The sequence below is a fragment of the Geotrypetes seraphini genome, chromosome 2 (assembly GCF_902459505.1).
Source record: "Geotrypetes seraphini chromosome 2, aGeoSer1.1, whole genome shotgun sequence".
In the NCBI taxonomy this organism is placed as follows: domain Eukaryota; kingdom Metazoa; phylum Chordata; class Amphibia; order Gymnophiona; family Dermophiidae; genus Geotrypetes; species Geotrypetes seraphini.
Window position 1 is genome coordinate 496,573,815 of NC_047085.1, and position 13,064 is coordinate 496,586,878.

General features: G+C 47.9%; 1 protein-coding gene across 2 annotated transcripts in view; it reads right to left on the bottom strand.

Annotated features, from left to right (window-relative positions):
* The window catches only part of LOC117354434 (zinc finger protein 189-like), a 31,960-nt gene extending 19,275 nt beyond the window's left edge, over positions 1–12,685 (bottom strand). Inside the window, exon 1 of one of the 2 annotated variants that reach the window (XM_033931968.1) lies at positions 12,461–12,685. In XM_033931968.1, coding sequence (XP_033787859.1) covers positions 12,461–12,484 — 24 coding nt within the window. In that variant the 5' untranslated portion in view covers positions 12,485–12,685. Of the gene's footprint in view, positions 1–5,569; positions 5,770–12,460 lie in introns of those variants that run through there. The other variant, XM_033931967.1, reaches the window with a different exon arrangement.
* Between the last annotated feature and the right edge of the window lie 379 nt (positions 12,686–13,064).

The following is a 13,064-nucleotide window of genomic DNA, read 5'->3' on the forward strand; positions in this document are numbered from 1 at the left end:
GTGGTGATGCAGTAGACACCAAGAGGACAACCTGGTCCACTTCTGATGATAACATTGGAGGGTGGCCGGTTTCCTGGAGGCATCCAAAATGCGGCGGACAGGCTGAGACAGATTCTCTAGGGAGGTCAGCCTGAGAGAAACCAAGCTGTCAGGTGGAGCGAGGACAGATTGGGATATAGTAGAGACTGATGCTGCTGAATAAGTAGAGTAGGAAACACAGGAAGAGGAATGGGCTCCCTGGAGTTGAGCTGAAGCAGGAGGGAGAACCAGTGTTGGCGAGGCCACCGAGGGGCGATGAGAATCATGGTGGCTCTGTCCCTGCGGAGTTTGAAGAGCATCCGCAACATCAGAGGCAGTGGAGGAAAGGCATAGAGGAACCGATCCGTCCAGTCGAGCAGGAATGCATCCGGGGCCAGACGATGAGGAGAGAAGAGTCTGGAACAGAACTAGGGCAGCTGATGGTTGTGAGGAGCTGCAAAGAGGTCCACCTGAGGAGTGCCCCAGAGAGCAAAGATGGAGTGGAGTGTGGGAGGATCCAGGGTCCACTCGTGAGGTTGAAGGATGCGGCTGAGATTGTCGGCCAGGGAGTTCTGTTCGCCCTGGATATAGACAGCCTTGAGGAAGAGACTGTGGGCCGTGGCCCAAGTCCAGATGCGGATGGCCTCCTGACAGAGGAGGGGAGATCCGGTGCCGCCTTGCTTGTTTATGTAGTACATGGCGACTTGGTTGTCTGTGCACAGGAAAAGAACCTGAGGGTAGAGAAGGTGCTGGAAGGCCTTGAGAGCATAGAACATGGCCCTGAGTTCCAGGAAATTGATGTGATGTTGACGCTCCTGAGGGGTCCAGAGTCCCTGGGTGCGATGCATAAGGGGAGGCATCTGTGGTTATGACCATGGAGTGAGTGGGTAGATGAAAGAGTAGACCCCTGGAAAGATTGGAGGAGTTCAACCACCATTGAAGAGATTGCTGAAGAGACGATGTCACAGAGATGGGATGAGAAAGAGGATCCGTGGTCTGTGACCATTGGTTGGCCAGAGTCCATTGGGGTGTCCTGAGGTGGAGTCGTGCCAGAGGAAACACATGGACCGTCGAGGCCATGTGGCCCAGGAGGACCATCATTTGCCGAGCTGGAATTGAGCGACGAAGGAGCAGCCGACGGCAGAGGTGGAGCAGGGTCCGTTGGCGGTCTGAGGGGAGAAACGCCCTCATCAGAGTGGTGTCGAGGACGGCTCCAATAAACTGAAGTCGCTGTGTGGGAAGCAGATGCGACTTGGGGTAGTTGATCTCGAACCCCAGGAGGTGGAGGAAGGAGATGGTGTGCTGAGTGGCTTGTAGCACAAGAGGAGACGTAGGTGCTTTCACTAACCAATCGTCCAAGTAGGGGAACACCTGGAGGTTGTGGGACCTGAGAAAGGCCGCCACCACAATGAGGCACTTGGTGAACACCCTGGGTGATGATGCGAGGCCAAAGGGTAGCACTTTGTACTGATAGTGACGGTGCTGAACCTGAAATCGAAGGTAGCGACGTGAAGTCGGATGGATTGGAATGTGAGTGTAGGCTCTTTGAGGTCTATGGAGCATAGCCAGTCGTGTTGAGAGAGAAAAGGGTAAAGTGTGGCCAGGGAGAGCATTCTGAACTTTTCCTTGACCAGACACTTGTTGAGGTTCCTGAGATCGAGGATGGGACGGAGGTCTCCAGTCTTTTTGGGAACCAGGAAGTAACGGGAGTAGAAGCCCTGACCCCTTTGGTCTGGAGGTACCTCTTCGATGGCATTGAGAAGAAGGAGGGATTGGACCTCCCGCAGGAGGAGGAGGGATTGGGAGGAGTGAGAAACAGACTCTATGGGAGGATTGTCTGGTGGAAGAGTCTGGAAGTTGAGAGAGTAGCCGTGGTGAATGATGTTGAGGACCCACAGGTCTGATGTGATGACTTCCCAACGGCTGAGGAAGAGTTGAAGGCGTCCTCCGATCGGCTGAGGAAGAGGCAATGATGGTGGGAGGCTGGCTGTGCCCTGGAGAAAAGAGTCAAAAGGGCTGAGATGGTTTTGACGGAGGGAGAGGCTTGGCAGGTTGGTGAGACTGTGAGCGTGCCTGAGTTTGGTGCTGCTGACGAGGTCGGCGAGGCTGTTGTTGAGGCGGGTTGAGGGGTCTGGCCGAGAACCTGCGTTGGTAGGAAGACTGCTGTCTGTAGGGGCGAGCAGGTGGAGTCTTCTTCTTAGGTTTGATCAGGGTATCCCACCTGGTCTCGTGTGCCGAGAGTTTCTGGGTAGTTGAGTCCAGGGACTCCCCAAAGAGTTCATCACCAAGACAAGGTGCGTTAGCCAGGCGGTCTTGGTGATTAATGTCGAGGTCAGAAACTCTCAGCCAGGCCAAGCGCCTCATGGCAACAGCCATGGCAGATGCTCGAGAGGTCAGCTCAAAAGAGTCATAAATGGAGCGCATCATAAACTTCCGGAGTTGGAGTAAACTGGAAATTTGTTGTTGAAAAACCGGGACCTTACGCTCAGGGATGTACTTTGTAAGGAGGAGAGTTGTTGCACCAAATGCTTCATGTAGAAGGAGAAGTGGAAGGTGTAATTATTAGCCCTGTTGGCAAACATGGAATTCTGATAAAGGCGCTTGCCAAATTTATCCATCGTTCTGCCCTCTCTGCTAGGAGGGGTGGAGGCATAAACACTGGAGCCCTGGGTTTTCTTTAAGGTGGACTCCACTAGAAGGGATTCATGGGGTAGTTGAGGTTTGTCGAACCCCGGGATAGGAATGACCCTGTATAAACTATCCAGTTTTCGAGGGGCTCCCGGTACCGTGAGAGGGTTTTCCCAATTTTTGTAAAAAGTTTCCTGTAAGATGTCGTGGACGGGTAACTTCAAAAATTCTTTGGGGGGTTGTTCGAAGTCCAGGGCGTCAAGGAAAGCCTGGGACTTCTTAGAGTCGGATTCCAACGGGATAGACAGTGCCGCCGACATTTCCCTTAGAAATTTTGTGAATGAGGACTGTTCAGGTTTGGAACTGGTATCGACCATCGAGGGTTCCTCGTCCGTTGATGAAGCCTCATCATCGGTACCGGGTGGGGATTCTTCCCATAAGTCCGGGTCCCTGACGTCGGTGTGCGCAGGACGGGACGGTGGTGTGGACGGCTCAGTGTGGCGAGTCTTAGAGAGAGATTTGCCAGAGCGCATCGAGACGGTACCGGGGGAGGAAGACCGGTGCCGGTCCTGGTCTCGGGGGGACTGGTGTCGGTCACGATGTCAGGGAGGGTCGGTGTCAGAGCGTGGTTGCACGGGAGGATTGAGTGGTTCAGCCGCGAGTACCGGCATGGAGGTGTTCAACGGTACCGATGGTGTCGACACCGGTGGTATGGTGCGAGGCTTGGGCCGGTCCGGTACCGGAAGGAGCGGGGCCAACATTGCTGGCAACAAGTGTTGGAGTTGTTGTTGTAGTTGCTCCTGCAATTGGCTTTGGAGTATGGCCGCAATGCGGTTGTCCAGAGGAGGCACCGGTACCGCTTTTTTCTTTTTCGGTACCATAGGTGCTGCTCCATGCCCCGGTGATGAGGAGGCCGATGACGAGGCACTCACCGAAATCAGGGCGGAGTGTTTGCGGGGTCAGCATGATGCCGGGAGGACCGGCGTCGCCGCTGTGGCAGGATACCATTCTCGACGGTGCCCCCCCCCTTAACAGTTACCACAAAGCCCCACGAACCAAGTTCTGAGGGAAATAGGGAAACATGCTGCTGGAAGGCTGTAGCCATTCCCTCACTCGCAAGGCGCGAATCACCGGAAAGGAGAAGAAACCATACTCCCCTGCGAGCAAGCAGGAACGGCAAACCGAAGGAGCTAGTTCACAAGCCTCCAGCCACAAAGGAGCCAAGCTTCAAATGGAATAAACCACTTGAGAAAACCAGTACGCCATACACCGTGCCTGTTCTTTTTTTTAATGGGAAAGGAGAAGCCGAAGTATCTGCTGTTGATGACAAGGAATATCAAGTTTACCTACTAGCTACAAATGTAAGAAAACTGCTGACAACAACTACCTAGATGAAAATGGGCTCCCACAAACAAACTTCATAAAGGGTTTCTAAATGATTGCTACTGATACACACGTGGGTACAAAGGGAGTGGGGGTGGAATTTAAGATCAGTCCACTACCATCATTGCAGATACACAATATAAAACTAGAAAACACCTACTAGGACTGTAGTTTTCCTAGCCAGGTCACTCCCTTTCTTTTTCTGTTTTGAATTCTTTATTTATTGGATTATTCATTACAATATCTTTGTAACAAACATACATGAATGAACATAAAAAAAATACAAAATGTAAATTCCCAACCGGGAATTAACATAATATATAAGAAAACTAATTCAACCGTATCCTAGTCCACATTAAAGCTGATCGCCAGTACAAATAACAACATCAAAGCAAATCTTTCTATCTACTATCTAGGAACAGGCAAATGGCTATTATATGTATTATACATCATCCTCCAAAAATAAACTAAATATAAGAAATTAAACTTTCAACAAAGGTTTCTCTTTAATAAAATCTTCCACCTGGGCTGGATCAAAAAACACATATTTATCACTTCCATATGAGATCAGGCATTTACATGGAAATTTTAAAAAGAAAGTAGCTCCGACTGCCAAAACCTTGGGCTTTAGCTGAAGGAACTGTTTCCTCTTAAACTGGGTTTGTCTAGAGACATCTGGAAAAATTATCACTCGTTGACCACAAAACATCTCTTGCTTTTTCAGGAAATATAATTTCAAGATATCTTGTTTCTCAAGCTCTGTCTTGAAGGTCACGAGAAGTGTTGCTCGTTTCTCAATTATGTCCTTAGATGACTCCAAAAACTGTGATACATTCAAACTCTCAGGTGATACTATTCTATCCATTCCACCTTCCTCTACCTTTTCTTTGGAATCTCTTGAAATGTAATATAAATTATCGACCTCAAAGGTCTCCACTTTATTATACTGTAATATCTCCCTCAAATACATTTTCAAGAGTTCCATTGAAGAAAGGTAATGTGTGATGGGAAAATTTAACAAACGAAGATTCTTCACTCTAATAGCATTTTCCATTTTCTCTAATTTAGTATGTAACATCATACTATCCCTTATATTAGAAACAGCACTAGCTTGTAAATTACCTACTGCCTGATCTAACTTTTCAACCTTTACAGCTGTTTCTCCAATTTTATTATTTTGTTCTTTAATTTTCACAGTTACATCAGATGAAAATTGACATAAGTTCAAAACGGTTTTTTGTAAAGATGACTCTATTCTGTTAATGCTAAGCCAAACATCATTTAAAGTGATCACTTTATCCTTGGGGAGAACGTCCGAGCTTGGCCCAGTAATCATCTGCACTGGGGTTAGTTCTTTAGCTTGCCCCAAGGATTGTCCTGAAACCTCCAGACCAGATAATAACAATGATTGAGGGGAAGAAGAAGTTATTCCTTCCTTAAAAGGGGAAGGAGATTCTTCTAACCTTAGGGAATAAGATGGTTGAGGAGGTGGTGTTGGTTCCCCAGAAGATAAGGAGACAGCTTGAATATTAAAAGTTACCTGTTCCTCAACAGGAGGTAAGACAGGAACCACAAGATGGCGATCCATCGGGCCTGTTGTTCCAGCAGATGGTATTGCTTTGGCTTTCCTCTTACCCATGCTGAAGAATCAGTAGTCCTGCTCCCTGCTCCTCTTAGGCTCCGAAGGGGCTCAAAAGGGGCAAGCCCCTTTAGCCATGCCCCTTCGGCTCGCGACCCGGGGCTCGCAACCGCGGGCCGCGTACCGCGGCTGGACCGCTTTTTAAAGGATTCTTAAAAAGGACCCTCTCAGCTGGAAGAAGTCGGGCAGCTGCGGGACTGCCTGTCCCGATGGTAAGAGTGCTAAACAGCACTAGCGACAGGCTCCCTCGGCGGCTGGACCGCTTTTTAAAGGATTCTTAAAAAGGACCCTCTCAGCTGGAAGAAGTCGGGCAGCTGCGGGACTGCCTGTCCCGATGGTAAGAGTGCTAAACAGCACTAGCGACAGGCTCCCTCGGCGGCTGGACCGCTTTTTAAAGGATTCTTAAAAAGGACCCTCTCAGCTGGAAGAAGTCGGGCAGCTGCGGGACTGCCTGTCCCGATGGTAAGAGTGCTAAACAGCACTAGCGACAGCTCCCTTTCTTTTTCTAAGAGATAAAATAGGAATATACAGCAACCAAAAATACATCTTTTCTAAAAACCACAGGGAGATTCGACTTGTCACACTATAAGCTCTGCTCCTGGTTATGCTTGCTTTGACCTCCCACCCGCAAGATTCTTCCTCTTGATAAAGAAATTCATCGAAACACAGCCTGTGTCGAGGAGGAGGGCACTGGAATATCTTTTGGAGGATTGGATGACCCGTTTGTTCACCTGTTAAATTGTTGATCATCGTTGTATGATTTTATTGCTTTTCTATATCTGCACTTTATTCACCTTGATGTTTTTTGGATCAAATTGCACATGAACTTTTTGGATTATTGCACATGAACTTTTGGATTATTGTTTTGTGTGCGACTCCGTTTCTGCTGGACGGCCTAGGATTCCACTCGCCCTGGTTTGACTGCTGAGGCGATTTCCATTGAAGTGTGGACTTATTTGAGATAAGTGATTTATGAATTTTATCATTTAATGTATGCAGTGGACTCCGTCGTTTTTTCTAATATTTGCCTTTGTTATATATTGTTTTTTGTTTTGTATGTATGTCTGTGTGTTTGGTAAGTTTACTTTTTAATGATTGATGATGTTATTATAAACTAGTGTTTAAGCCCGTTACATTAACGGGTGCTAGAGTAGATGTCTGTCTATCTTTTTTTTTTTTTTTGTCTCTCTCTCTCTCTCTGTGTACGCTTTCTTTCATTCTTTCTGTCTGTGTCTCTCCCTGGCCCCCTGTCTATCTTTCTTTCTGTCTATGTCTCCCTGGCCCCCTGCCTGCCTGTATTTCTCTGTTGTGCCATGCCTGTCTGACTCTCTGTGACCCCTTTCCTATGTCCTTAGTGTCCCATCTTGTCTTTAGCGCAATCATGTGCCTCCTTCCTATGTCCTTAGTGCCCCCAGTGCCACCTTCCTATGTCCTTAGTGCCCCCAGTGCCTCCTTCCTGTCTTTAGTGTCCCATCCTATGTCCTTAGTGACCTCAGTGCCTCCTTCCTATGTCCTTAGTGCCCCCAGTGCCTCCTTCCTGTCCTTATTGTCCCATCCTATGTCCTGAGTGACCTCAGTGCTTCCTTCCTATGTCCTTAGTGCCCCCAGTACCTCCTTCCTGTCCTTATTGTCCCATCCTATGTCCTGAGTGACCTCAGTGCCTCCTTCCTATGTCCTTAGTGCCCTCAGTGCCTCCTATGTCCTCAGTGCCTCCTATGTCCTCAGTGCCTCCTTCCTGTCCTTAGTGTCCCATCCTATGTCCTTAGTGCCTCCTTCCTATGTCCTTAGTGCCCCTTCCTATGTCCTTAGTGCCCTCAGTGCCTCCTTCCTATACCCTCAGTGCCTCCTATGTCCTCAGTGCCCCCAGTGCCACCTTCCATGTCCTTAGTGTCCCATCCTATGCCCCCAGTGCCTCCTTCCTGTCCTTAGTGGCCCATCCTATGTCCTTAGTGCCTTCAGTGCCTCCTTCCTATACCCTTAGTGCCCTCAGTGCCTCCTATGTCCTTAGTGCCACCAGTGCCACCTTCCTATGTCCTTAGTGCCTCCTATGTCTTTAGTGCCCTCAGTGCCTCCCCACCCCCAAAGCCAGCCAGCCTGCCTGCCTCCCTCCCAACCCCCTTGTACAGTAGAACCTATCATTTTTCTAACCCTCCCTCCCATTCCCCTGTGCAGTAGAACCCTTGAAAGCAGCATGTTTCCATCTCCCCCCCCCCGCCACTACCGCCGAAGTACAGCCAACCTCACTTACCCTCCCATCCGACCCTCCCACCGCGAAGCGACCAGAAACCTCCCAGCGGCCACAGCACTCTAAACAGGCTGCTTCGCGGCCTTCTACTGCCCGCAATTCCCTCTGCTGCATCACTGGCAGAGCAAATCAGGGCAGTAGGCTGCGAAGCAGCGTGTTTAGAGTGCTGCGGCCGCTGCTAGTCAAGAGGTTTGTCGGGACCTTGGGAAGGGAAGGGTGGCGTCCAGACTGCGGTTGGAGGGTCAGATGGGAGGCTCAACGGGGGATCGGATGCGCCGGGGAAGGGGGGTAGGGGGGGGCGAAGACGACAACACTGGAAAGGCTCTGGACCCGAGCTGGGAGGAAGACCGGTGTTTTGCCGAGGCTGCGGCTGCCTGGAGACTGCGTTCAGCTGCCCAGGTACCCCGTTGGCCTGCACTGGACACTCCAAAGAGGGGAGCAGAAGGAATGGCGATGGCGACAGAGGTTTCTTTCACAGTGAGTGAGGGGGGGAAGCTCCAGAGTGTTCCCTGCCGCTGCTTTCTAAAATAGAATCCGGCCACGGATCACATACCACAGCGGCAGGGAACACGAAACCCTAAGTGCGGCGCTTAGAGTTTTATTATATAGGATAAATTTGATGATATTTAAATTTGATGATCTTTACATTTTTAATATATGATGGTAGTAACATTAACTTTTGAATATTTATTTCTTAATATCATCACTTTTTGGGTTAACATTGGTTTACTCTGTCTATCTTGACATAATTCTTGTATGAGTTTGATTGTGGTACAAGTGGATTCTTTGTGAGTAACACTATAAGATCCTCCAGTTTCTGTGTAGAACATAAGAACACTAATAAGGTAATCAAAAAACTTATTTGGAAAAGCCTTCCTACATAACTGCCACTGGATGTCACTATAACATCAGAAACTCTCCTCATTCATAAGCAAAGTTCAGTATAGCCCCATACCACATGGGTGCAATTACCAATTGCTGAAAGAGTTCTGGATTTTCTATAGGGAGATCTCCCCACATTTAGGTCACATCCAGCATATTAAAAAATCAGTAATACTTCCCTTTTTATAGCTATATTGTGAATTTATTCAATTAAATCTAGTCCACTTCCGACTGTGAAGGAGGTCTATTTCACACCAATAAAAATAGATTTTCCATTCCCACTTTCCAGATTATCCCAACGTGCAATCTTATAAATCTTACAATTCTGGAGCGTTAATATTATTTTTAATATAATGCTACTACTGCTTTGTAAAAAGAGATTATAACATAGTCAAATAGTAAATGATGGCAGATCAAAATTTTGGGCACACTGGATGGACTGTGCAGGTCTTTATCTGTCCTTGCCATTTTGAGGACACAGACCATAGAAATCTGTCCAATTAAGGGAGTTACCATCAAAGCACTGCTAAATTTTGTTTTGATTCCATCATAGCCCAGTATACCGATATTCCAAGTACTGTATTTTTCGCTCCATAAGACAAGTCCCCCTCCCCCCGCTGCTTCATAGACGTGTCTTCACAGCCGCAGCAGTGGGAGGCAATTAAAACCAGCGGGCAGGCAGGCTTGGGAGGGGGGGGGGCAGAAGAGGACAGGCTGGAAGGCAGTGAGGGGAACATAGGAGGGAGGGTGGAAGGAACAATTGTTGGGCCTAAGTTGGGGGGGGAGAGGACAAAGGCTGGAAGGCAGTGAGGGGAACGAGGGAGGAAGGGACAATTTTTGGACCTGAGTTGGGGGGCGAAGAGGAAAAGGCTGGAAGGCAGTGAGGGGAACATAGGAGGGAGGGAGGAAGGGACAATTTTTGGGCCTGAGGAAGGAAAGAAAGAAAGAAATCACTAGACAACGGGGTGAGGAAGAAGACAAAGGCTGGAAGGCATTGAGGGGGACACAGGAAGGAGGGAGGGAAGAAGGGACAATTGTTGGGCAAAAGAAAAATCACCAGACATCCAAAGGTAGGAAAAATGATTTTATTTTCAATTTAGTGTTCAAAATGTGTCAGTTTGGAGAATTTATATCTGCTGTTGATATTTTGCACTATATTTGTCTATAGTTGTTACTAGGTGACATTGCATATTTTAAAAAGTCATCTGCCTCGACATCTGTGCCCTGTCCCTGCCCGCCCTGTCCCAGCCTACCACTAGACCACCAGAGGAAGGACAGGGTGCAGAGCCTGGCAATGAATATGAGGTTGGGTGCAGAGCCTTGCAGGGAAAATTTGATTCAGAATGTTTTTTTTCTTGTTTTCCTACTCTAAATCTAGGGTGCATCTTATGGAGCGAAAAATACGGTAATGGTTCTCTGTGAACCATTTTCACCACCAAATTCAGAACTGTATTTCCTGTACTACAGGCATTATTAGATAAGCTTTCCAGATGTTGCTCTTTTTTCCTCCATTTCTGTACGCATGCAATATTTTAGTTATGGTGGGAAGAGGGGCTTTGTTCACCCACCCCCAATGATTCTTGTTTAAACTCCATATCACATGCTCCAACACAATGCCAAATCACACCTGGCACAGGCCCATTCCTTTGCATAATACCACTACCCCTGCACTCCTTCCCTTCAATTCTGTCATTATGCCACTAACAATCCCAAAATCTCTAACATGCTAACATAGTAAATGATTACTTGAAATACATATAAATGAAACTGACTTCAATAAGTCAGACAGGATGGGCCATTTATCTACCATTATGTTTCTTACTATGCACATTTTTTTCCTCTGAACAAATTCCATTCATCACTACTCTCTGTCTGTCCATCAACCAATTTCTAATCCAGTTCACCACTTTGGGTCCTAATTTCAACCCACTAAGCATATTGATAAGCTTCCTATGAGGAACCATGTCAAACTACTGAAATCCAGGTAGACTACATCTACCACACATCCTCTATCCAATTCTCTGATTACCCTGTCAAAGAAATTGATCAGATTCGTTTGGCACAGTTTCTTCCAGATGAAGAAGCCATGTTGTCTCGGATCTTATAATGCATTGGACTCTAGGTAGTTCACTATTCTTTCCTTCAGCAGAGCTTCCATTATCTTTCCACCCACAGAACCGAGACTTACCAGTCTATAGTTTCTGACTTCTCTGTTCTCACTTTTGTGAAGAGGGACCACATTTGCTCTTCTCCAATCCCACGGAAATCTCTCCCATCTCCAAGGATTTATTAAACAAATCTGCAAGAGGTCCCGCAAGAACTTCTCCCAGTTCCCTCAATACTCTAGGATGGATCTCATCAAGGTCCCATGGCTTTGTCCACTTTTAGTTTTCCCAATTGTTCATAAACTCTTTCTTCCATGAATGGAGTGCTGTCTACCCCATTCCCATATATACCTCAGTCAGCCAAGCGAGGTCCTTCTCCAGAACTTTTCTTTCCTGAACCCAGAACAAATGTGTTCTCTTAGGCTTCCGCAGTTGGCATCATGATTGTAGCAGGTTTCCGGGGGGGGGGGGGGGAGGGGGAGTCTCCCAACAAGACTTAGAAACCTGCTACAAACAGAACAGATGCATTTGTTTACCACATTTGCTTTTTCCCTCATCACTATCCACACTCGTTCCTCTATAACACATTCATCCTGAAAAACCATAAATCATTCTGAAAAGAAATCAAAACTCTGCTTTTCAAAAAAACTATACAACCTTCTTATTCCCTCCTCTCGCTTCCTCCGCCTTCCACACAAACTACTAGCTAACCTCCCCCTCCTACTTGTATCCCCCCTCTGACCCTATCACGAAAACAACCCTAAACCTCTTCCTCCCTTCTATTCAACACCCTCACTCTGTAATTCCCTTGCATCCTCTATATAAGCATCCCCTGCTTCAACTATGTAATAATCATCCCCAAAAAGGCAACTTCTTGGCAATGTCCAGCTATCTTATGCTGTAAATTGTAACTTCCTGGAAATGTCCAGCTACCTTATACTGTTTTCCAGCTATCTTATACTGTAAATTGTAACTTCCTGGAAATGTCCAGCTACCTTATACTGTTTTCCAGCTATCTTATACTGTAAATTGTAACTTCTTGGAAATGTCCAGCTACCTTATACTGTTATTTGTAATTCCTGGAAATGTCCAGCTATCTTACTCTGTAATCCGCTTAGAACTGCAAGGTACAGGCGGAATAGAAGTCACTAATGTAATGTAAAAACCACTGTGGGTGCCCATCAATATTCAGTTCAACCCCACAATGCTGCAGGGGCAACTTCACCCGTGAGAGGGCCAAGCAGAGAAGTACAACTCCTGAGCTCTAGCTTAGCACTAAGACCAGCAATGCCCTGAGAGATGGAATACACAAGTCAAGGCACGGAAAAAGAGCAAAAAAAATAAAAAGGGGGGGGGAGGAGGGAAGGGAAGTTCCTGCAGCCTCCCGAGCACGGGAGAGAGAAAGAAAGGAGTAATTTAAGTGATAACAGAGAACAAGATGGGGGGGGGGAGGGGAGCAGGGAGAGAACCCCAGGCACGAGAGGCGAGGCAGGAAAGAAAACGGAAGCGCTCCCGACACGCGCTCTCTCCGGGACGGGCGGCCGCGGCGCACACTCTCACCTGGGCAGCGTCTCCCTCCGGCATCTTGCCGCCGGCTCCCCGCAGCCAGAGGCCCCCGCTAATGGCGCCGACCGCGGGCCAGAGAGCGAAAGCAGGCCTCGCGCTGCTCCACGGAACGCAGGAAGTCCCGCCCACCTTGGGTGGGACCAAAGCCCGCACGTTCTACGGCTCATCTGTTACGTCATCAGCAACGGCCCAACTCCTGGCGGCACGCCCCCCTGACCCTGATGCCGCACCCCTTTTACCTATAGCACAACCTTCCGCTGATAATGATGACCTAATCAGTGCATTGCTCCCTTCCACTGAAACTATACCACACAACCCCTTCCTTTAATACTAATAGCCTATTGCACCAACGCTCACACCCATCGTTTCTACTGCTGAGAAACTACAGCACATAGTCCTATCCCCATACACTGACACTAAACCACATCCCCTTCTACTACTACTAATTATTTCTATAGTGCTACCAGATGTACACACAGTGGCGTAGTAAGGTGGGGGGCAAGGGGGCTATCCGCCCCGGGCACCATCTTGCTAGGGGCACCAGCACCCCTCCTTCCTCAACGGCCTTCACCCGTACCTTTTTTTTTACTTCTCCAGC